The following is a 25,798-nucleotide window of genomic DNA, read 5'->3' on the forward strand; positions in this document are numbered from 1 at the left end:
GAGTATGGACATCAAAAGACACGCAAAGACCTGGTGCCATGGGTGTTGTGTGCAGAGGTGAGCACTGGACAGCGGTGGCCTGGGGTGCAGTCCTGGCTGCCACCCGCTGGCTGGGCCCACGGGAGGCTCCTGTGGCTCTGTGAGCCTCTGTTTCCTTGTGGAGGTCCCTTAGCACGGGGCTTGGCCTGTGGTTCATGCTCGGTATTACTTCTCCTGCGATGCCCGTGGCAGGAGGGTTCCCGGGTCCCGACACTCGCAGGCCCAGCTGCAAACAAGGGAAGATCAGTGTCCAGGGGACAAGAGGCCTCTGCCCTCTCATTTATTTCCGTGGTCTTGTTTTAATATCACAGGCTGCCAATCAAACCACATAAAAGAGTTTGGGGTGACCCACCACGCTCATTCATGAACTCCAGCCTTGATTTGCTTCAAGTTGGACAGCATTACAAAAATCTTTATTTTTCCATTAATCTTACTGCCTCCATGTCTCATTTTAAAATTTTATTTTTTAATCCTCCCCACCTTTTTTTTGATGTTCTCTGTTTCTGGATGAAAGATAAAGGACTTGCAAAGTGATTGGGCATGGGGACAAAAGCCTGGTGCCCTCCTGACAGGGAGGGGGCCCTTCCCGGCCATCCCAGCACCGGAGCCGTGGGGGCTGGCTTCCCCCCGCCAGCCACGCCTGACCTGGCCCGGAGCCTCTGACCCACGGCGAGACGCTGTCCAGCACGTCCGACCTTAGGCTGCACCTGCCACGTCACCCCCGCCTCTCACCTGCCACGGCCCTGCTGGAGGCTCATTAACTAACTCAATAAGCAAGGCAAAGGCATACAATGACCACACATCAAAGATTTTTACCCAACGCATGAGTAGAGCGAGGGAACTGGTAGGCTGTTACAACCAGTTCAAGCGAGAAATCAAAGAACCTTGCATTTATATGCAGGATATTGGAAGGCCTTTGCCAGTGGATGCAGCATGGTTTACCACTGGAGATAACCCCAAGGAACCTTTGCTTCTTATCCCAAACTTCCTTACAGCCTCCCAGCCTGTTGTCAAAAGTAATCCAAAAGAAGGAATGTTCGGGCCCCCAGAACGAGGCTGGTCTCACCAGGTCTGGCTGGATAGGTTGTACAGGACAGGAAAACCATCAGCTGCCATGTGGGCCTCCTTCACTGAAGACTTCCTAACTGGGCTTGTTGAAGCTTTTATTGTTCGCTGTCCCAAGGCTAGGAAGGTCTGCGCACAAAACTCTCTTACAAATTTGGGCGAACTCATCTCTTGTCCAGGTCCCCAGAACACCCCAGGGTCCTCGTGCAGCCAGTAGGTAAGGCCTTTCTTCCCACCCAGACGGCGGGAGCCTGGGGGCCAGGACTCAGGCCAGTCCCCGAGCAGGGCCTTGCAAGCACCAAGCCCTTGTAGTCACACTCGGCTTCGCAGGAGTCTGGCCACACTGAGTGAACGCGCAAATTGGTTACAAAACCGATTTCCCCAATTGTGCCCTGGTCCGAAGGAGCACAGATTCTTAGAGACACTTTGCAGAAAACAACTTGGCCATGAAAAGTAAAGACTTACTAAAAGTTTCTGTATTACGGGAGGGCAGACAATAAAAATCAGATATCATTTGAAACTGTTTCTTCTCGTGTTGCTAAAGAATCTCTTAGGTTGTTAAGAGTCACAGATAGCCAAGGAAGAAAGAGGAAGAGCTTCATATCGATCCAGAAAACGAACCATTACAACATCCGCAACACAGCAGACAAACGCAGTGGAACGTGCCTCCTCCTCCTTCCGCTGGGGGCAGGGTTAGCCACGCCATCAAGTTGTCTGTCTTTTAACTAAAAAGAGTTCCGGAACTCCCGGTCAGCCCACTGGAATGGTCTGAACATCGTCCAGACGAGGCCGTGAGATGCCTGTCCCCAAGGTCCTTTACTCTGGGGCTCTGAGGGGGTCCTTTTTCAATGAAGTCACACACTGGCCTCTAGCTGCCTACAGAGCCTTCAGGCAAGTGTCTGAGTCAAAGCAGCCATCTGTGGGCGACAGCGACATGCTTTTTGCCTGTTTTACAGAAGAGAAAATTGAAGTGCAGAGAAGCTGAGCAGCTTGCTCAAGAGGTAAGAGGCGGAGGGAGTGTTCAAGGGCTACCAGGCAGCCCGGCTCCCACGCCGTCACCCCAGCCACCACGATGGGAACACCCCATCACAGGACAGGCGCCCTTGGCAAAGTCCGTTTCCTTCTGGCAAAGTCAGGGAGCCCCTCTGCCGTAAGAGGCTGCGGTCCCATTAGCAGCCCCCTCGCCTTTTATGGTGCCGTTGTCGAGAACGACTGCTTCAGTCAAGGCTCCGGAAGCCCACGGTTTGAAGCTGTCTTTCCAGATGAGACTGGAGAGAAATAACCCCTGAGGTCATTTCCACCCACCCCCACCCCGTGACCGCCGAAGGACTGGGACAAGACCCCTGCTCGATGTGTAGTGTCTGTGCACATGAGTCCCTCCAGGGGCAGCGACCTTTATAAAGGAGTCACGTCTACCTTTAAGAGCTACAAAAGGTGCTCCTTCTGGGCAGAGACAGTGCCACCTGACCCACCCAGGATGTACAACGTCAGCCCAGCGACAGACATGAACTTCACAGAGGTTCAGGATGGCCAAGTCAGAGGTATTCCCATGTCAGCGGGTGAGTGGCCAGGGCCCCAGACACAGTCCCCCCGCACACACCACATCGCACAGCACAGCCAGAAACGCCAAGGCCCGTGCTGGGGGCCGCTGGTCATGTGCTGTCATGGAAACATAGGCCTGGCGCATGGTCAAAGGCAAGACTTTCTGGCAATGGGGTCAGGAGGCTTTATGGAGAAGTTGCCACTGAGTCCTGATGGCCAGGAACAGAGAGAAAATAATGAAAGGGGAGGAGGAAAGACCAGAGCAGTGGCCGGAGCGGATGGCTGGGGCGGGGGCGCCCACAGCCTGCAGTGAAGGCCAGAGACAGGAGCATGGCGAGGGTGCAGGCCAGAAAGGGAAACCCTAGGACCTCACATGTGCAGGTGAGGGGGTGGGCCCTCCGTGGGACAACCAGATCCGAGTTCTAGGAACCAAGGCTGGGTGCTGGGGCAAGACTGGAAGCAGAGACCAGTGCTGGATCGGTGGCTGCGAGGGCCCAGGGCGGAGCCAGGACAATGGCTGCAGGGTGGACCGCGCAGACCAAGGGCGCTGTCCTTGACGGTGACTTGGTCTCAGCCTGGCCAGGCCATCGGCACACAGGAAGTGGTGTTAGTCACAGGCTGTATTTATGGGGGGAGATATCTACTCATTATGTTTAACAGTTTCCAATGAAGGAAAGTGCAAACTGATCTCAGCTGAGAAATCACCACCTGCTCAGGCTCGCTTCCCTGCCCAGCCCAGGCTCGTGCTGGCCGGCAGGCAGGGCCCCGGGTCAGGGAGATGCTGAAGCAAAGCACTCGTGAGGGAAGTGGGGCTTCAGCCTGGCTGTCCTGTGCGCGCGCTGCCCAGCCTTAAAGACGCCTCCCTCACTGTATTTAGAGTCCCCCACGGTGGGGCTCGAGACCCCTTGGACAAAAGCTGCTGATGCCGATACGTCCTCCCCCATGGGCCGGGCGGACACGCAGGCGGTGCGCACCACGTGCGCGATTTATTCTGCACCGGGGACCGTGGTCCACGCCGCGTCCCTGTTCATCCCTCCTCGGTGTGATTTCCTCTTTGGTTTAGTCATGCAACCTCAGCCACGAATCCCAAAAACCAATTATCTTCTAAGCCAAAAACCTTAAAAAAATTTTTTTAAAACATAATGGCCTTCCCAAGGCCGCTGGGGTCTCCCTGCAATGAGACATCTGAGACATTGCTCAGCCAAGGCTGTCTCCAATGAGTCACGCCACCAAAGATGGGCATGTGGTGTTTACTCAGGTGGTAGCTTTGTTTTTACAACTCTTTTCAATGACAAAGAAATGAAGTTTGTCACAATCTCTCTGAGTGCACTGAATGATGAGCATTTCGAGTATTTCATTTAACGCTCCAGTGCCCAAGGGTATGTCTTTTTTCCTTGTAAAATAAACCTAAGGACTCTGACATCCCCATAGGAACCGGTCACCTGGCTCCTGCCGCCCCTCACAGCCCACGCCTCTGTCTCGCAGGTGGTCTTTAGCAAGTACTGCAACTCCAGCGACATCATGGACCTCTTCTGCATCGCCACAGGCCTGCCTCGGTGAGTGGGCCCGCACGTCCTGCCGCCTCTGTTCACCTTGACAAGAAGGCCCCTGGGGACGGGGTCATCCGAGGAGGAGGGGTGAGGGGAGCGGGAGGGCCCGCGAGCCCACCTGGCTGCTGCAGCAGCTCTTTCAGGCCTTGAGTGGAACCCTGGAGCCCGCCCACCACGGAGCCTGCAAGGAGGAAGCCGGGGGTGGAGTTAGGCAGCCAGTAGCATCAGGAGCTCTCTTTTTCTTTCGTTCATCTGCTTTTGGAGAAAGGATGAAGGAGGGTGGCTGTGTTTGGTTTTGGTCCCCCATCCCCATACGGTCCAGCAGGTGTCTTCTCTGCCTTGGGGCGGGCGGGGGGCGGGGGGAGGTGCGTCATCACAGATCCATATTTGGGAAAAGGCTGACTTCAGAAATGAGTTGAGAAGACCAGTTTTCTACCTTATAGAGCTGTCGGAATTCCATGAGAATTATTTTCCCACATCAACAGTTTATTAGAGCCAATCGATTTTGCTATGGTAACCTTTTGTCTGTAAAGCGGTCCAGAGTGGCTCCGGCATGACAGTTGCCTTTAAAGTCAGAATCTGGGTCCAAGAAAGTGACCAAGAAGGACCAGGGAGTCTTTCCCAGACAGGTGAGGAAGGGGTTCAGGAGCTGAAATTACAGCAAATGGCAGGCACTTTGTAGCAGCAAAAACAGCCCACAGATTGAGGCCTCTTTTAGTAAGCATTGTGCTAAGAAATACGTACGTATTATTCTTTAGAACAACCCTGAGATTCGAGTGCCCCCCCGCCCCCCGCACATTGCACAGACCTAAAAAACCCCACCGGAAGAGCAGACAGCACGCACAACGCGGTCCAGGCCCCAGCACCCCTGGGAGGCCCCCGGGGCGAGAGGCTGGAGGGGACCCACCTGCCCACCTGGAAGTGTTCGGTGGGAGGAGCCGTGCCCCTGCAGGCGCTCTCCCAAGAGAGTGGAGGAGGAAGGCAACCGAATCCATCATTGGCCAATACAGTGTTTATTTCCATCCATTTTGCCCCAGTTTTATTTACTCTTCCAACTCAATAAATTAGACTTTCTCCAATTCCCATTTGAAATCACTTGAAATCTATGGAGCACTTAAGGTCGCTCCGCCATTCCGCCGTATTTACCAACGGAGCCTCGTGTCCGAAGGACGAGTGCCCTGGCCTTGGGTTTCCGGGCCCCGCTCTCACGTGAGGCCCCTTCGAGGGCGCGCCCCAGGGACACCATCCTGGGTGAAGGCACTGACGTGGCGTGTCTTCCAGGAACACGACCATCTCCCTGCTGACCACAGACGACGCCATGGTCTCCATCGACCCCACCATGCCCGCAAATTCCGAACGGTGAGTGACCGGCGGCTTCGCCCTCTCCTGTCTCCATGGTGTCTCGCACACTTCTCCCCACCCACACAAAGATCTCTGTGATGGTTTTCGTAATTTACTGCTGTAGAAGCCTGGATCCAAACCAAAGATGGGAGGGTGGCGGTGGGAGGGACGGGGAAGGAGGCCTCGCTCGGCGGCTTCCTTACCAAGATGGTAACAACCTCAGGCGTGCCAGGAGTGTGCCCGGGCTCCACATCCAGTCCCCAGCAAGAGCCCTGTGAGCATGGATTGGTGTTACTACCATTTCAGATGGGGAAACCGAGGCATGGGGGCTGAGTGACGAGTAGTGGAACCAGGCTGGCGGACCCTGTGTTAAGCGCCTCCCCCTCGTCCACCTCTTGAAGGAAAGCAGGACAGCCCCTGACCAGCGCCCCGGGGGACAATTTTCCCACTGGAACGAATCCTGGCATTGATGAGGCGCTGCCCGCAGAGCTCCTCTCTGCGCCAGGGAGGGGAGGAAGCCCTGCAAGGTGGGAGCAGGGGTGTCTGGGAGAGGGGTCAGCAGTGAACACATTTGTGAACATAAGTACGTTCAGTGAAGCCCAGCTGTGTGTGGCCAGAGGAAAGAAGGACAAGGACTCTGAGCCAGGGCCATTCCATCCCTGGCCGGCCCCTTTGCCCAGCAGTCTGCGAAGTCCCCAGTGGTCCCCACTTCAACCCACCAGCTGGGCGAGGCAGAACGTAAACTGTGTTCTCCGCAGGGAACAGGAGTAGTGACTGGGGGCGGGGGTGCCCCCTGGGTCCCCAGCGCGTCCGCTGGTGCTCACTGAACACCCCCTCTGAGAGTCACGTGTTAACCCGGCCCTCGGGGTGTCGCATCGACTGAGCCGCACCAGCTTTTCCGAGCCTGCAGGGCAAAACCTGCGCCAGGCAGACCCTCTTGTGCTCTGCTGGAGGGCTTGCCGCTGCTTCATGACAGCTTGAAAATATGTGGGCTTCCCTTGACAGGTGCTCTGGGACCTCCCCTGTGGGCTCACCCCACCTGGGCATGTGCTCGCCTGCGCGCCAGGGACAGGCCCCTGCTCTTCTTCCTCCCGCCCCCAGAAGCCAGCCCTCAGCCATCCCTGCTGGGCCGGGTGCAGAGGCCCCCAGCCCCAAGCAAGGGTGCCGCCGTCCTGAGGACTGAGGACAGCCCAGGCTTTGGTGCGTGGAGCAGGTCAAATAGCGCCCCGGGAGGGGGGGTGCAACGTCCTAGGGCACCGTGGCCGGCACAGACCTCCCCCTGCTGCTGTGCCCCTCAGTCCCCCGGATTTCGCTCATCAGGGGCTTCTGTCCCGACGGTGGGCTCCGGGGTCCCCAGCAGGAGTGGTGCTAATTGGCTCCCTAAAGACTCCAATGAAATTCTCCTAAATCTCAGCATACGCTCCCGCTCGCTTCAGAAGGAAAGTTGACGAGTCACCATGACTTGTCCCCAAGACAAGAATGATCTTGTCACTCAACCCTTGTCAATGCCTTGTCAGCGCAAGCTGGTCTCTGGGCGAAACCGCCTTTTTCCTGAATTCAGCTGAAACAGTTTGAGTGCAGTCTGTCTACTGAGACTTTATCACTCATTATCACTGGTTTGGTACTTCATTCTGGGTCAGCACTTCTCAACGGGGGGACAGCTGGCCATGTCTGGAGACATTACGGCTGTCACAGGCGGAAGAAGGGGTCCACTGGCATCCACTGGCCCCTAGGGCCCAGGGCACAGCTGCATGTCCCCAACATGCAGCCCAGGACAGTCCCACCACGGAAATGGACCTGCCCAGCGTCAGGGGTCAGAGGGCGGGAACCCTGGCTTGTGTGTGAGGTCTCCACCACCTTCTCTTCACAGAGCTGTTGGTCGTCGCTCAAAGCTCACCGGCCTGCGCCCAGCGGTGGTCAGCACCACCACGGCTGGGGCGGGGGTCGGTCCAGCGGAGCGCCCCTCCCCGCCCCCTCACCCCCACCAGGTTCTGATCGTCCAGGTCCGGGCCCAGAATCGGCGTTTCTGGAGGTTCCCAGGTGGCAGGATGTTGGTTGGGACCCCGGCAGAACCCCTGTTCTGGCGGCTGCGCTTTTTCCCACCCTCCGCCCGTGGCCTCCTCCCTGCATTTGAGGTGTGACCTTTCACCTGTCCTAAATATCACCAGTATTCTCTCCCCATTCTGTCTGGGTCTCATGATTCCCGGGGTGGCGTCGCCAAGATGGCAGTGTATTTTCAACGGAGCCGTGGGCCCCCGGCAGCCGCAGCCAAGCGAAGGACAGGAGAGGCCTGCCTGCCGCGTCCCGGGGCTGGGACGGGCGCGGGCGGGTCTGACGGGCCTCTGCCACCCCAGCGGGGCTCTGCACCCGAGCAGCCACCATGGCACCGAGCACAAGATTTGTTTTATTGTCCAAATAGGCACATTATAGGGATGTTCATCGTTTAAATCATATACTTAAACTATTTAGAATTCTTCTGAATGAGGACGATCAGAGCAGCCAAAGGAACTAACTTCAAAAACAGAAAACATCCAATCTCCTGAATTCTAACTCCCCCAAGAGCTCATCTCCGGGCCCAGACGGGCCGCCGCCGTCGCCGACAGCCTCTCACGGTGCACTGTCCTCTGTCTTGCAGCACTCCCTACAAAGTGAGACCTGTGGCCGTCAAGCAGCTCTCTGGTAAGGCCCTGCTATCATTTTAAAAAATTAAAAGAAAAAAAGAAGGCTCCAGGCTACCCATGGGATGAATATATATTAGTTACATATTAGCACCTAAAGCCCCGAACTCTTAGAAGATCGAAAGCCATATGCAGCTGCAGAGACAACCTTATACTCTGCTCATGACAGCTCCTCAGGGACCCCCCGCTCCGACTCCCCAAGGACTGAGCAGACACTGGGCGACAGCCCACTCTTGTCCTCCTGTGGGCAGAGCCTGGCCTGCCGGTTTAAACTGTGAGCCACGGGCATGGGCCACCTGCAACCAGCCGCCCCTGGGGCATCTCAGTCAGGCAGTGGTGCTGTCGCGTTAAAATCTCGTTTCCTCTCAGACTTTTTATCATTCTCACTTAGGTAAACCTTGTGCATGTTCAAACGTTCCTGTTGGAGCGTGTATTTTGATGAGCTATGGGAAATTTAGACACCCCTGCAACTATCACCAAAACCAAGACACACAGCATTTACATCACTCGAGAAAGGTCTCTTGTGCCCCTCGCGTTACCCGCTCTGTAAGCAGCCGACCTGCCTTCCCGCACCGTGGATGAGATTTGTCTTTCCAAGGGTGTCAGATAAAAGAAAGTACATGATGTGTGCTCTTCTCCACTCACCCGTGTGCTGAGTGTGTCCGTAGTTCAGTCCTTCTTACTGGAGAGGCCTGTCCCGTGGGGGGAAGGACCGCGGCTTGTTCACCAGTCACCTGCTGAAGGACATGTGCGCTGTCTCCAGTTCGGGGCTTTATGGAGAGGGCTACTGGGCGCGTGTATGTGAGGACGCATACTTTCATTTCTACGGGATTTCTGGGGCATACGGTGAAGTACGTGTTTCACTTTATTTTTTAAATATTGAGTATCAGTTTTTCCAAAGTGGCTGCCCCAGCTTGTGTTCCCAACCCACACAGTGTAGGGGCTTCCGTGGTTCCACTCGTCCCCAGCACTTGGTGGTGGCAGTCTTTACGTGATTCATTCAAATGAGTGTGTGGTAGGATTGCATTAGGTTTTCATTGGGGTTTTCCTAGTGATTCATGATGGTGAGTATCTTTAAAGTATTTACTGGTTATTCATAATTATTCTTTAATGAGGTGCCTGTTCAAACCCTTTCTGACTTGGTGCTAGTGGCGGTTGCTTCCTTCTTATCACTGAGTTGTGAGTGTCCCTGATGTGTTTGACATGCACACCCTTTGTCCCATGTGCATTATAATATTTTCTCCCAGTCTGCAAGCTGCCTTTTCATTGCCTTATTAGTGTGTCTTAATTAATGACCAGGAATCTCCACTTTGGATTAGGCCCAATTTATCAATCTGGTTTTTTTTTTTTTTTGGTTTGTGCTTTTTGTGTCCTGTCTAAGAAATCTTAGTTTATCCCATAGTGAGGACGTTTTCTCCTATGTTTTCTTTTAGCAGTTTTATAGTTTTAGCTATTGCAGGTCTGCGACCCATTTTGAGTTTGTTTTTGTGTGTGGTATGAGGGAGGAGTTGAGGCTTATTTTCCCTTTCAAAACTTGACATTAACTTGATTTTAATTTTCGTAGCTTCATGGCTACAGAATAGGATAGTGAAGCCACCCATATCCTGCCAGATGGGGCATGTAAGGCAATGATGTCTCTGTGCCTGCTGCTTATCTTTAAAGTGACAAGGCTTACACATTAGCACTCGTTGCTTTAAATCACTTTAATGCTTGCGTAGCTCTTTATGAAAACAATTCAGGTGCTGGCTGGTGTGGCTCGGTTGGTTGGAGCATTGTCCCATAAACCGGAAGGTCTCCGGTTTGATTTCCAGTCAGGGCCCTGGCCTAGGTTGTGGATTTGTTGCTCAGTCAAGGTGTGTGCAAGAGACAACTGAGCCGCATCTCTCACATCAACGCTTCTCTCCCTCTCTCTCGCTCCCTCCCTATCCCTCTGTCTAAAATCCATACGCGTGTCGTTGGGTGAGGATAAAAAAAAGAAAACAGTTCCATTCCCTTGATAGTAAATTTAGAATAAAAATGAATTCTAACTTTTTCTACTGCAGAAACACCTTTCAACATAAAAAGCTTATTAGTCCCTTGACTTAATCATACATTTTTTTGGATATTATTGTTAACTAAACCCTGTACTTTTTCAGGATTCCACCAGCTTTCTCCTGACGTGCTTTTTCCGTTCCAGTAAAACGGCGCATGTTCCCACGCCGCAGTTAGTCATGTCTCCCCAGGTTTCTCTGCTCTCGCAATTTCTCAGGCTTTCCTTGTTGGTCAGGAGCCTGGCATTCTTGAGGAGTCTGTAGAATGTCCCCCAATCTGGCTTTGTAATAAGAGGGAAAAGAACTGAGGTTCATTTTCTCTATACAAATACCCATCCACTACAGAGCGTTTGTTGAAAAGGCGATCCTTTTCCGCCCTGAATTATTGAGACACCTTTGTCAAAACTCAGTTGACCATATTGTACAAGTCTTTCTCAGGACTTGCTGTTCTGTTGCATTAATACGCATGTCTGTCCTTAAACTGGTGCCACGCCACCTTGATTACTGTAGACTTATATAGTAAGTCGTAAATTCAGGAAATGCAAGTCCAAGGGTTTCTCTCCTTTTTCAAAAACGTTTTGCTTATTGCAGCTTCCTTTTATTTTCAAATGAACTTTAGAATCATTATGTCAATTGCTACCAAAAGAAAAGTCTACTGGAATTTTGACGGAAATTGGATCAAACATATAGAACGATTTGGGGAGAATTACTGTTTTAACGTTCAGTCTTCTGAATCACGCACATGACATATCTCTTGTTTAGTGCCTCTCAATACTGTATTATAGTTGTCAGTGTAAAGTTCTTAAATATATGTCTATAAATTTATTACTATTTCACACTTTTAATGCTATTGTCAATGGATTTTTAAATTTTAATTTCCAGTAATTTTTAGTTCATAGAAACATAATTGCTATTGTGTATTGATCTAGCTAAACCATCACTTATTAGGTCTAATTCCTTTTCATAGATTTCCTGTCTTTTTTTACACCTGCATATAGAGAATTGCTTCTTGCTCTTAAATCTGGATGCATTTTATTTCTTTTTCTTGCTGTATTGCACTAGCTAGGACATCTAGCCCAACTGAAAACGGGGAGGCATGAGAGTGGGCATTCTCATTTTGTCCTCAGTTGCAGAGGGAAAGTGTACAGTCTTTCACCAGCTATTAACGGCTTCAGCTGCAATTTTCTTTAGTTGTCCTTTATTGGGGGGAGAGCTTTCTTTTTCTTTCTATTTCAGATTTATTAAGAGTCTTAATTATAAATTGGTGTTGAATTTTGTCAAATGCTTTTTCTGTCTCTTTTGAGAAAATCATGGATTTTTTCCCCCTCCATCCTGTTAATAGTGAATTTTCCTGATGGATTTTAAATCGGTAAACTAATCTTGCATTCCTAGTACAATCTCCATTTGGTCATGGTATAATTTCTGTTTGTTTTGGGATCAATTTGCAAATGTTTGTAAAGTTTATAAGGGATATTGGTCCATAGTTTCCTTTTCTTACAGTGTTCATCTGGCCTCATACAATGGAGTTGGGAAGTGTTCCTGGGCTCTGCGTGTTTTTTCTGGGACAGTTTTTAAAAAATATATATTTTATTCATTATGCTATTACAGTTGTCCCAATTATTCCCCCTTGGTCCCTCCTCTGTCCGGTACCCCCCTATTCCCTCCAGCAATCCCCCCTCTTAGTTCATGTCCATGGGCCATGCATATAAGTTCTTTGGCTTCACATTTCCTACACTATTCTTGTCTTCCCCTTGTCTATTTTGTACCCACCAATTATGCTTCTTATTCCCTGTACCTTTTCCCCCATTTTCTCCCTCCCCGCTCCCCACCAACAACCCTCCGTGTGATCTCCATATTTATGATTCTGTTCCTGTTCTAGTTGTTTGTTTGGTTTGTTTTTTTAGATTCAGTTGTTGATAGTTGTGAATTTGTTGCCATTTTAATGTTCCTAGTTTTGATCTTCTTCTTTTTCTTAAGTAAATCCCTTTAACACTTCAGGTAATAATGGCTTGGTGATGATGAACCCCTTTACCTTTATCTTATCTGGGAAGCACTTTATCTGCCCACCCATTCAACATGATAGCTTTGCTGGACAGAGTAATTTAGGTTGTAGGTCATTGCCTTTCATCACTTTGAGTACTTCTTGCCAGTCCCTTCTTGTCTGCAAAGTTTCTTTTGAGAAATCAGCTGACAGTCTTCTGTAGGTAACTCTCTGCTTTGCTTCTGCTGCTTTTAAAATTCTCTCTTTATCTTTAACCTTTGGCATTTCAATTATGATGTGTCTTGGTGTGGTCCTCTTTGGGTTTATCTTGTTTGGGACTCTGTGCTTCTGGGAGACAGCGTCCTCCTGGACAAAACTCCAGAGGCCAACCAGTGGCATTGTCCCCTCTCTTAGCCCTCCCCCGACAAAGCCACAGAGCAGTGATGCAGGCCGCCCCACCCTGGTGATTACCTCAGGCTCCGCCCTGTCCAACTTAACTGGTGCACATTTCTACAGCAGGCTATGCTACTAAGACAGGGAGTCAAAGCAGCTCTTCCTAATACACAGAACCAACACAAAATGGCTGCCAAAACAAGGAGACAAAGAAATATGCCCCAAATGAAAGAACAGAACAAAACTCCAGAAAAAGAATGAAACATAACGGAGACAAGCAGTTTTTCTAGGAGAGTTTATATAGAGTTGGCCTTATTTCTACCGTAAGAGCTTAATAGAATCCCCGGTGAATCCGTCTATGCTTGGAGTTTCTTTGTGGGAAGCTTTTAAATCATGAGTTTGATTTCTTTAATAGACAAGTATACTCAGGTTTTGTACCTGTTTGGGGATTCATTTTAAGAAATTGTGTCCATTTCATCTAAAAATTTATTGGCATGACGTCACTTGAAATATGTCCTTGTGATCCTTTTTATGTCCATAGGATTATAGTGAAATCTTTTGCTTCCATTCACAATATTAGTAATTTATATCTTCTCCCTTTCTGAGTTAATCAGTCTAAGTAAAGATGTATACATTTTATTGATTTCTTTTTTGTAAGAGCCAGATTTGGGTTTCATTGGTTTTCTCTATTTGTTTTCCTATTTCATTGATTCCTCCTCTTACCTTTTTTATTTCCTTCCTTCTAATTTGCTCCAGGTCTAATATGCCCTTCTTTTTCTACCTAATACAGGCGGAAGCTTACTTAGATCGTTGATTTGAGAGCTTTCTCCTTTTTTATAATTGATTTCCCTCTGTGCATACTTTAGCTGTATCTCATAAATTTTAGTGTGTTGTGTTTTCAATTTTACTCAGTTCAAAATATACTATAATTTACTTTGTGGTTTCTTCACTGCTCCATGTGTTATTTAGAAATATACTATGAAATTTTTGAATATTTGGATATTGTCCAGTTATCTTTCTGCTATTGGTTTCTATTCTATTGTAATCAAAAGTAAACATTGTATAACTTTAGTCTTTTTTTTAAACTTATTGAGATACATAGCATATCATGGTGACTGTCTATTCTGCTGTTAGGTCAAGTTAGTTGATAGTGTAGCTTAAGCATCCTATATACCTTTATTAATTTTTGTCTACTTGTTCTACCAATTACTGAAAGATGAGATTGAAATATTCACTATATTGTGGGTGCATTTATTTCATTTTTCAGCTCTCTCACTTTTGGCTTCATGCATTTTCAATTTCTGCTATTGGGTACATACTTATTTAGGATTTTTGTGACTTCTTGATAGGTCTACCCCTTAATCCTTATGAAATTTGCCCTTTATCTTTGGTACTACACCTTGTTTTAAAGTCTTCTTTATCTTATATTAATGTAGCCACTCTGGTTTTCTTACACATAGTGCTCTTTATATTTATATTTGTGCCTTTATATTTGAACTGGATTTCTTACAGGTAGCTTTTATTAATTCTGGCAATTTCAGCTCTTAATTGGAGTTTTCGAATCATTTACATTAAATGCAATTACAGATAGAGTTGAGTTTATGGGACACCTCTGTGGGTGTACTTCCTCCTTTGCCTCAGTTCGCACGCCCTCCAAGGGTTTCCTGGGATCGCCTCCAAATACACTACTGGCACACAACTCCTCATTTCTGGTCTGCTCTTGAGGGCCCCAAATTAAGAGCCGTAGCCTGGGGGCCTGGGAGGATAAGAACAAAGGGCCATCCCTCTGCCCTTGTTCATTTGTCGGTGGGTGAGATGGGCCCAGGAAGACTACTAACCCCACCGCACTTCAATTTCCCCCGCACAACAGGAATTATAAGGATACACACCTCACGTGGTCCTTAAGAGGATTATTGAAGTAACTGATGCAAAATGCTTAGCATAGTGCCTGCCGCTTGGCCAGTACTCAGTAAATGGTAGCTGTCATTTAAAATGGCCTGGATGGCATCTGTGAAGGGCTCTCTGGAAGCCCCGCCTCTCTGGAAATGCTCGGTTTTAGTAGAACAGGGATGCTTCCGAAGCTTAAAGCCATACATGGACGGCCGGCTCGATTTTCGCTTGCAAGTGAAGTTAATGCTTGAAATTAGAGCACAAACATGTTCTTTGTGAGCAATAATACAGCTTATTAATAATAGTTCCTATTTTTAGTGCAGTTTGATTGCAGACAGCTTTCTAATCATAGCCTTAGTCATCCTGATTTGCATTATTTTTAAAACAAAAGAGCGCAGTGTATAAGATGAAAGCTAACCACATTCCTGCGGTGCTTGGGGGGCCTCCTCCCTGCCTGTACCCTGTGGCTTTGCGGAAGTGTGTGTTCAGGCTCCTTCGGGGCGGTCTAGCCACAAACACAGCATCGCTTGGACCCTCACTGTCCTAAGTGTGGGTGGCCACCGCCAACACTGGAATCCATAGGTCGTGACTCCAGAACCTAGTGTGGTAAAGACAACGATCTCTGGACGTTGCTGGCAACACCACGAGGCAGCAGGCATCCAAGCGTCCCCCTGCCTCCAGGCATTTGCGGGACCAGGCAGGACCCACACGCATCCGTGGCCCGAGGAACTGGGCCTGAGACGCGCACGTGAGGTTGCCCAGGATAATGGGCTCCGATAGAAGTGTGTCCCGATCAAGACAAAAGACACTTCCAGCCCCCAGAACAGCTCTCTGTGCCTCTTCTTAAGTCAGCCCGCGCCGCCGTCACGAAGCACTGCCTTTGCTCTCCTTGAGTTCCACAGCAAGACGTTGTGTGGCGTGTGCGCCGCTGCTTCGTGAGTGTCCACAGCTCCATTGTTAACTCTCCTGTTGATGGGTGTTGGGGTAATTTCCAGTTTGGGGTTGAGCCACTGTAAGTGTTGCACGACTCTTATTGTGGACATGTCAGTCAAGGTGTCTTGGGTGACACCTAGCAGAGATGTTCCTGGTTTCCGTGACAAGTGTGTTTAACTTTATAAGAAACTGCCAACATTACAGAAAATGTTTCAGAAAACAGAGAAGGAAGTAAAATTCCAGGCATGTTTCATTAACCCCAATATTGAGACATGACAAAACATACTTTCTTCTCTGTTTCCTGAAAGATTTTATGTCATATTGGTATTATTTCTTCCTAAGTCCATCTCCATGTAATGTATTTCTTGATATGGTGGGGGTTAGATCTTCCATGTTGCTGTTTGTTTTTTATTGATCTCGATTTTGTTTCCTGTTCCTTCTGTTCTGCCTTCTCTTGGGTTAATTGGATAAATTTTTGTATTCTATTTTATTCCTTCTACTGGCTGTTTAGCTATACTTCTTAGCATTATTTTTCATTGTAGTTGGTTGTTCTAGGTATTCGGCAATGCATCCTTAACCTTTTTAAAAAACTACAGGCTTTATTTTTTGAGGAGTGTACTTCACAGCAAAACTGAGCAAAAAATCCAGAGAGCTCTCACGTGTTCCCTCCTCACAAGCTCACCCGGGCCTCTCTCACTGTGCCCACCCCGCGTTAGGATCACACATTCAGCATAATCCATGAGCTGCCACGGACACGTTGTTACCAACCAAAGGCCACAGTTGACATTAGGGTTCCCGCTTTGTGTCGCACATTCTGTGGGTTTTGACAGATGCACGATGACATGTCTCCACCGTAACATCATACAGAGCAGTTTCACTGCCCTAAAGATCCTCTGTGCTCTGCCTGCTCCCCCCTCCCCCCTCCCAGATCCCTGGCCACCACTGATCTTTTTACTGTCTCCGTAGTGTTGCCTTTTCCGGAATGTCATATAGCGGGTCTCACTTAGTAATACACATTAAAGTTTCCTCCATTCCTTTTCATGGCTTCATAGCTCTTTTTTTTTTTCAATGTATCAATTCACCTCTTGAAGGACATCCTTGTTGCTTCAAAGTTCTGGCAATGATGAATACAGCTGTTATAAACACCGTGTACAGGTGTTTGTGTGGAAGTAAGTTTTCAGTTCTTTTGGGTAAATGCCAAGCAGCATGACTGCTGGATCGTACGATAAGTGTATGTTTAGTTTTGTGAGAAACTGCCAAACCGTCTTCTAAAGCAGCTGCACCGTCTCGCATTCCCACCAGCCCTGAAGGAGAGCTCCTGTGGCTCCACGTCCTCACCGGCACTCGGTGCTGTCAGCCTTTTGGATTTTCAGCCATTCTAATAGGTGTGCAGTGGTACCTCGTTGTTGTTCTAGTTTGCAGTTCCCTGGTGACATAGGATATGAAGCATCTTTTCATATGCTTACTTGCCATCTGTACCTCTTCCTTTATTGAAGTGTCCTTTTAGATCATTTGCCCATTTTTTAAGTCATAATTAATTTTGTACCACTTCACATTAAAAGAAAAGTAAGGACTTTGCAGCAGTAATATTGTACTTCCTTCCTTCCCCACAACCTTTGAGCTATTGTTTCCATATATATTACCTCTATGCTGTAGACCAAATGTTTCTTGTCCACTCAAATTCATATGTTGAAATCCTAACCCCCACAATGTGATGGCTTAGGGGTGGGCTTTGGAAGGTGATTAGGTCAGAAAAGCAAGAGCCCTCATGAGTGGGTTAGTGCCCTAATAAGAGAGACCCCGGAGAACACCTTCACCCCTCCTCCCATCATGTGAGGACACAGTGAAAACACAGCCATCTGGGCACCAGGAAATGGCCCTCCGCAGACATCGAATCTGCAGCCACCTTGATCTCGGACTTCCAGACTCCAAAACTGTGAGAAATAAGTTTCTGTTGTTTATAAGCCAGTCTGTGGTGTTCTGTTAGAGCCGCCCAGATGGACGGCAGCAATCTACATACATTATAGACTCCATAATTCAATATTATGATTTCTGCTTTAAACAGCCAGTTGTCTTTTAAAGAAATCATGAAAAGAAACTTAAAGATAATTTTTTTCTGTTAATGCATGTGTGCAACCTAAGAGACTTCCAAGATGGTGGCACGGGTAAACACAGCTCATCTCCTCACACAACCACATCAAAATTATAACTAAATTATAGAATGACCATCACTCAGAACCATCTGAAATCAAGTTGAATGGAAGTCTGACAACTGTGGAATTAAAGGAACCACATCCATCCAGACTGGTAGGAGGGGTACAGGCACAGAACGGGATGGTCACATTCCTACATGTGGTGGATAAAAAGTTGGGAGGGATATCTTGGGAGCAAGGAGTGCCAGACCCCCCAGCCCAGGATTCCAGTGCCAGGAAAATAAGTCCCCACAACTTCTGACTGCAAAAACCAGCAGGGACTGAGTTGGTAGAAGAAACTTCTTGAGTTCTAAGCAGTTTGTCTTAAAGAACACACACACGGACTTACTCAGACTCACTCCTTCTGGCCTCCAGCACTAGGGTAGCAGCTTGAAAGGCACCAGTGATATACAAAGAGGAACCGAAGGGTCTGACATCAAGGCAGGAGCTGGGGGACAGCTTTCTCCCAGACAGAAAGGTGGGCAGAGGCCATTGTCCCTCTTCTGAACCCTCCTCCCACAGAGCCACAGAACTCGCAGGTGAGTGCCATATTTGAGACTCCATCAACCTGGCCAACACTGTTTGCTCCACCCTGGGGATCCCCTGAGACTCTGTCCCACCCAACAGGCCCTCCCAAGCTGTAAACAGAGACTTTACCATAGGAAGGGCTGATCTTGGCTCATGCTTCACAGCTTCCTAAATCCTCCCAAACAAGCAACAGCCAGCCTCAATCAGCTTCCAGCCCCCATACTTCTCGCTAAGTGGTCCCAGGCCCAGCATTAGCAGCAGCCAACCTAGAGTCACAGCTTGGCCTTGCCTGGGAATCTCCAAGCCCAGCACAAGTAGCAGCCATGTCAGGTTGCTTTATAGCCCAGGCAGGGTGACCCTGGGCAAAACACAGGTGGGGGCTCATTGTGGCCTGCACCAACCAGGAAATACCGGAGCCTGCTCACCCAGTGGGTTGCTACAGACCACATCAGAATACCGCCACCCTGCCCCTGCATAGCTGGTCCTCCACAAAGAGTGGATATTGGTGGTCAGTGGTCGCAGCCAGTCCCTGCAACTCACTAGCCTGGATAAATCCCTCCCAGTGACCTGCCAACAACAACCAAGGCTCAACTACAAGAGGAGGGTGTACTCAGTCCACAAAGGGCACATCTCGAGTACCCAGCTTGTGTGATAGGGGAGGCTGTGCCACTGGACCCTACAGGACACGTTCAACAGTAGTGTAAACAGCCTCTGGGACAACTTCAAGCATACCAACATTCGCATTATAGAGGTGCCAGAAGGAGAAGAGAAAGAGCAAAAAATGGGATTTTTTTTCTTTTAAATTAATGAAAGAAAACTTTCCGGATTTGGTGAAGGAAATAGACATGCAAGTCCAGGAAGCACAGAGAGTCCCAAACAAAAGGTTACAAAGAGGCCTACTCCAAGATACATCATAATTAAAATGCCAAAGGTTAAAGATAAAAGAGAGAATCTTCAAAGTAGCAAAAGAAAAGAAGTTACCTACAGGGGCGTTCCTCGAAGACTGTCAGCTGATTTCTCAAGACACTTTGCAGGCTAGAAGGAAGTGGTTAGAAATATTCAAAGTCATGAAAAGTGGGGACCTACAGCCAAGATTGCTCTACTCAACAAAGATATCACTTAGAATCGAAGGGCAGATAAAGAGCTTCCCAGACCAGAAAAAACTAAAGGAGTTCATCATCACCAAACCATTATCTTATAAGGTGTTAAAGGCACTTATTTAAGAAAAAGAAGATCAAAACTATGAACAAAAAAATGGCAATAAATACATATCTCTCAACAATTGAATCTAAAAAACAAACTAAGCAAACGAGAACAGAGACAGAATCATGGATACAGAGAGCATTTTGATGGCTGCCAGACGGGACAGAGGTGTGAGGAGAATGGGTGAAGAAGAGAGGGGATTAAGAAATACAAATAGGTAGCTGCAGAATAGCCCTGGGGGTGTAAAGTACAGTGTAGGAAATGGAGCAGCCAAAGAACTTACGCGCATGACCCATGGACATGAACAAGGGTGTGGGGACTGCCTGAGGGAATGGGGGGCCCTGGGTGGAGTGAGCCAAAGGTGAATAAATTGGGGCAGTTGTAATAGCATAATAATAAAATCTATGCATAATTTTTTTTAAAAATACATGTTTTCCATTTTTGGTGCTTTTATTTCTTCCTATAGATCCCAACTTCTATCTGGTGTTACAGCCCTTCAGCCTGAGGAATTTCTTTTTGATTTTGCCATTTCTTGGCTGCAGAACTCCTGGTGACTAATCCCTCAAGCTTTTGCTTCTCTGAGCATGTCTTCATTTTGCCCTTCTTTTGAAAGATGGTTTTCCAGGGTACAGAATTCTGTATTACCAGTTTTGTTTTTTAAAACGCGTTTGCAGGGACTGATTCATATTTTTTTTTCCTGGCCTGCACGATTTCTGATAAGAAGTCAGCTTTTTGTTATTCCCCTGCATGGAATGTGTCTTCTTCCCCTGACTGCTATCAAGGTGTCTTTCCTTTACAGTTGATTTCGGCAGTTTGGCCCTATGGTTAGTTGTAGCCCTGGTATTCTTTTGGTTTATTCTGCTTCATATTCAGTGAGTTTCTGTGGTCCATCAATTTGTGTTTTCACTAGATTCGCAAAATTTTCAGTATTATTTCTTTAATTGTATTTTATGCACCATTCTATGTCCCCCTCCCTCTGAGACCTCCCATTACACATATTAGGAAGTTTGCAGTGGTTCCTCAACTGGCTCTGCTAGTTTTTTAAATGTTTTTTCTTTTTGCTCTTCAGCTTGGATAGTTTTTATTGATTTGTCCTCAATTTCCCCGCCTCTTCTACTGACTCCACACTGCTCTGAGCCCCTCCATGAATTTATTTCAGATGTAGTTTTAGATGCCACAATTTTTATTTGATTCTTACACACAGATTTCTCTCTTGAGGTCCCGCACCTGTGTACTATTTCCTGACATCTCTTTCTTTCGTCCTCGGATGTGTTTATAATTGCTGCATGAAGGGCTCCATCTGCTCACTTCGATATCTGTGCCATTTAGGGTTTTATTTTCCTTTTTAAATTTATCTGGCTACAGCTGCTGCAATTGTGTGCAACAGATAAAAGCCCGCAGATAGAACAAGACACTTGGTCTGCAAAAAAGGCTCCGTCTTTAATAGCTGTTAGTAAAAGTCCTGTCATTGGTACCATCATCGATTAGTTCATTGGATTGGTTTACCTTGACAGAATTACCAGTACAATCAGTTTTATGGGGTCATCAGACGCAGCGTCAAAGCCCAGACATGGTGAACCAGAGTTGACCCCCTTTGACTTCACCGCAATTAAACTTTCCCATGGAGTGTTTCATGATGACAAGTTACAACAGAGCGGACAAAGTCCCACCAGCATGTGCAGCCAGCTGCTTGTTCTCACACTCAGCTTCGCCTGAGGGCGTTCTCAAGGCGAGGTCATACCCACGTCCTCCTCCCTCACAGTTGGCATCCTCAAGCCATGGCAGGGGCAGGGCGCGGGTTCAGAGGGAGGAGAGTGTGCAGAAGACCCCTCCCCAGGGTAAGTGTGACGCTGCCCCATCTTTGTAGCCCTAAATGGGAACATGACTTGGCCATGTTGTGACTTAGCCGTGACTCTAGATCACGCAGCTGCTTTGGGTTATTAGGAGAATTACATGATCGATGTGGGTAAACTACTTAGAACAGTGCCTGTAACGTAAGGGCCCAGTCAGCATGGTTATGGTTGGTGCAGTCGGTAGGACAATAAAGGAGAATTGCACGGCCAGCTGTCCAAGAGGCCACTCCCCTTCTAGTCGATCTTCTGTTGCAGAATCTAAGCCTGAGGAGAAACAGGGGCCTGGGGGGCGGTGGGGAGCAGAGGAGGGCGTGGGGAGGATTGTACGCAGCCATCTGAAGTTGAACTTAAACCATGCAGAGTAGGAAGGTCCCTTCTCCAAAACGAAAGGAGGAAACGCCTCCCATCCCTGCCCCTGAAGAGCAGCCCAGACAGGTGTGACACACCCTCCAGAATTTCAATGAGCTCAGCAGGGTCCTTGGATCTGTTACACCCGTAAGCATCTAGGCAAAGTCACACCACAAGTCATCTGGGACATCAGTCCCTTTGGCTCTGATGAACAAAGTGATTGCTTGAAGGGACAGACCATGGAAGGGGCTCCTGTGCCTTTAAGAAGCGAGCCGATGTCACTGTTAACCATATAACTTTATTGTGTTCCCGGGTTATAAAGGAAAGATCCTCATTCTGTGCGTCTATTTTATGACGTTCATAAACAGTGAATTGCCCATGGCTGTGCCCTGGGCCAGGACATCCTCGACCGACGGGAGGGGCTGGGAGAGCAAGAACGGAAGAGGTGAGTTCGCCCCTCTTGCTTCCCTGGAAAAGGGCAGTGACACTCCACGGAGGAGTTGAGAGGGACCAGTGGGGAGCCCCACTGCTGGCCCTTCCTGGGCAGAGCCTTGGAAAGAACAGCAATAAAGGCGCCCCCCAAACAGGGCCCCAGGGGAGCCCGTCTCTTTGGGGCCAAGCAATGAGGGTTTTCTGTCCTGTAAAGTAAGATACTCCTCCCTGAAGGGACAGCAGTGTTTTGTTTTCAGTGCTTTGGGAGAGTATCTGCTAGGAACGTACTTCCTGGAGGATGCTCAGCAGCTCACTCCATGGCTGCAGGTGAGACAGATGAGGTGAACCACAGCTCAGTGCATCATACGAACAGCCTTGAACTACAACAATGGTGTGGGCCACAGTTGCCCACGTATCGAGAGAGATGGGACCAATGGTGAACTCCAAGGCACCTCACGCATGCCCGCGCTGGTGTTCATCGTACCATTGGGGGGTCAAAGCGTGGGGTTCAGATGCCTATGCTGACAGCCGTGCGACTTCCCTCAGTGCCCAGGTCGGGGGCCCGTGGGTTGCTAGGGCCGGGTCTGTGTTCATTTGCTCAGGGGGAGAAAGGTAGGCATCCTGACCAGCTCAGGAGTGCCGGTCGTTATTCTGTTCAGCACAAGAGGAAGCAATAAGCCAGGCAGCCTGCTGGCTAACTGAATTAGTGTGTCACATTAAACTAATCTTTCGAGCAGGAGTTACAGGCTGCGTTGTCCTGTGGATCCGTTAGAGCAGATTTTCATGTCATTCTGTGCTGGGGAGACTCTGAAACAAGTAAACAATTCCTGGAAGGGGCGGGAGAGACAGAGGCGTGTTCCTTGTACCATCCACAGCCGCTCAAGGTGGAGCCAGGGCCTCAGCCCCCGGGGCACCGGGAGTGCACGGCTCCAGTAGACTCTGCCCTGGGCACCCATGAGAGCAGCTGGGTAAACACCGCAGGGAGGGGCTGTCCCCCTAGCCCCCAGGCTTCATCCTGCCCACGAACCCCAAGAGGCAACTCCGCAGTCCTCTCCAGGGGCAGGTGGTTCCAGTCCCCTTGGTTATGTTCCAGGGTTCGGGCCCTGAGGCCACCTAGTGCAGATTCATGGCCTGAAGCTGGGCTGATTCGGCAGAATCCTAAAAACTGTGCTCAGCCAGCCTCCAAGATCGCCCTGGAACTAAATTAGACTCTTCTCTAATGTGGGAGACGCTTTGCCCGGTGGTGCCTGTCACCTGAGAGGCCAGCCAGACAATCACCTCAGGATAATTTCGGCCAGTCCAGCTGTGACCAGGTGAACAGCAGCCCAGAGCTGAAGAGGCCAACGACGAGCCCACCGCAGCCTTTGTCGTCGGGGGGTCCGAAGCATCGGTGCCTACGCGTCCATCGCAGGGAGCTGGCAGCGGTGCCTTTGAAGCCGTTCTGCCAGACTCGACCCCTTCTAGATAGTCTACCAGCTGTTCTCAAGGGGCAGTTTCCTCTGGAGAATGTGTGAGTGGCCCATGAACATCAACTGGCCCTCCCCCGGCCTCCATCCCTAAGGACCACCTCTCTCAGAAACTCATTTCCATTCTCCTGATGTCGTTAAAAAGAAAAAAAAAATCCAAGTGCAGAGGGACCCCACACACCCGGTCACATCCGACCCTTAATTGCCAGCACCCCTGGCTGTTACTGGATATTCTTAAAGCTATTAATTCTTGCCCTTGTCAAGTAGCTCTGTTGGCTAGAGCGTCATCATACACCAAGGTTGTGGGTTTCATCCCAGGTCAGGGCACACACAAAAATCAGCCGATGAATGCGTAACTAAGTGGGCAACAAGTCAGTGTTCCTCTTTCTCTCTCTCTTGCCCACTTCCCCCCCTCCACTCTCTAAAACAAAAAATCATTTGTAACTTAAAGACAAAAAAGGGAATTCTCAAAACAAAATTACTTGTCTATGCTTTAATTTAAAAAATTTCATATATGCCATGCGGCATAGGAGAGAGCAGGTGGGGAGAGGGCCTATGTAATGTCAGGTTTTTCTTTTTTTTTAAAGATTTTATTTATTTTTAGAGAGGGGGAAGGGAGGAAGAAAGACAGGGAGAGGAACATCGATTGAGAGAGAGACAGGGATCGGTTGCCTCTTGCACATGCCCTGGACTGCCACCCAGGCAGGTGCCCTGACCGGGAACCAAACCGGCAGACTTTCACTTTCTGGACCAACGCCCAACCTCCTCACTGCCCTGGGCAGGGCCAGTTTTTTCTGATAGGGTGTGGTTTGGCCACAGCGGTTGGGAATGACTAACCTTTCCGACTGAAAACTGCTCTTGCCCCTAAATCTAAGGGTTTGGGGCTCTCTGGGGGTTCCAGAGGTGCTGAGGAACTGAGGGGCACATTCCAGAATCACCAGCAGGTGCTGTCACTTCTCAACCTGGAGGTGGTGCACCCAGGCTCAGTCTGTCACCCCCAGGAACCAGGAACTCACTGGGGAAGACACTGGAGGCAAGAAAGGGCTGTCGGTGACCCTTGGGGATGTAATAACAACACCTGTGGCTGTCGGCACCTCTTGGTGATGCAGTGAGAACAGCAAGGACGACAAGAGCTAGTACAAACAGCACTCGTGGCAGGCCTTGTCCGGAGCACTTTACACACAGGAAATCACAGCTTGTTTTTAAGTCCTGGAATCCACTGGGAGGAAACTGTGGCCGCTGCAGGAATAGCAATGAGTCACGTGGGAGCGGAGGCCTCCACTTCCGGATCGGGGTTCCGTGTCTGGGTGTGTGGGTGGGGTTAGCCTTTGTGCACAGAACTATTGTTGCTCCTTTCCCCCGGGTAACAGAATGCAGATCGTGCATTGCCTAAAGGGAGGGCCTCACGTACGCGGAGTCAGCGTGAGCACATGGCCTTGGCAGTGGCGCCCGGACTGTTCTCGCTGGAAGCTCAGCCCTGCACCTGGGCCCTTTCTGAGAACAGCTGATAAGTTGGCCTTGGGAGTCGTGCGGGCTGAGGTGTGGGTGTTCCATGGACCAGAATACGAAGGTCTGCCCCTGGGCCTGCGCCACCAGGAAGAAAGTATGAGATGAAGTGACAAAAAAGTATTATTAGCGCTTGGGCTGGAAATCAAATTCGGGCACTGAAATGCTATACTGCTCAAAGGGTTCCACCTCAGAAGTCCAAAAGAAAATACCCCCTTAAATTTTTTCTTCCATTCTCTCTAGAAAATGTTTTATTACACTCTGTGTTTTAAAATAATTAAAGATTCACACACAGCTGTAAGAAAAAATAGACAACCCACATGACCTTTACCCATTTTCCCACTATAGTAACATCTTTGCACGTTGTTACGGTGAGACACCGCGATCGGACACAGGCCAGAGCGTTCCATCTCCCTCTCTAGGTACACCCACAGCCCTTCCCCACCAGCTCCCTACCCCTAGAAGCCCCTCTTTTGTTCTCAATTTCTATAACTCTGTCATTTCAAGAGTGTTCTTTAAATACAGTCACTCAATAGGTGACGTTGTGATTGGCTTTCTTCACTCAGAGTCGTCCTCTGGAAATTCATCCCAGTTGTTGTGAGAATCGATAGGTCCGTCCTTTTTGCTGCTGGGTTGTGTTCCAGGGTGGACTGCAGTTTGTTTAGCTGCTCACTCACTGACGGGCAGCTGGGTTGTCTCCACTTTGGGGCTCTTACCAATAAAGGTGTGTAGGGCATCCCGTACAGGTCCTTGTGCGCATGCAAATGTGCATTTCTCAGCTCCAGGGTGCAGTTGCTAAGTGGTGCGGTAGTTGCACCTTCAGAATTT

The 25,798-nt window shown here is 49.0% G+C and overlaps 1 protein-coding gene across 2 annotated transcripts in view; it reads left to right on the forward strand.

Annotated features, from left to right (window-relative positions):
- PDE9A (phosphodiesterase 9A) overlaps positions 1-25,798 on the forward strand; it is an 80,720-nt gene that overhangs the window by 17,841 nt on the left and 37,081 nt on the right. The window contains exons 2-5 of one of the 2 annotated variants that reach the window (XM_054576272.1): positions 2,061-2,105; positions 4,132-4,202; positions 5,478-5,555; positions 8,173-8,216. In XM_054576272.1, the coding sequence (XP_054432247.1) occupies positions 2,061-2,105; positions 4,132-4,202; positions 5,478-5,555; positions 8,173-8,216 (238 nt within the window). The remainder of the gene's footprint in view (positions 1-2,060; positions 2,106-4,131; positions 4,203-5,477; positions 5,556-8,172; positions 8,217-25,798) is intronic. The other variant, XM_054576266.1, reaches the window with a different exon arrangement.

The sequence above is a fragment of the Pteronotus mesoamericanus genome, unplaced genomic scaffold (assembly GCF_021234165.1).
Source record: "Pteronotus mesoamericanus isolate MK-2021 breed Mesoamerican mustached bat unplaced genomic scaffold, CSHL_Meso_final contig_116, whole genome shotgun sequence".
NCBI lineage: Eukaryota > Metazoa > Chordata > Mammalia > Chiroptera > Mormoopidae > Pteronotus > Pteronotus mesoamericanus.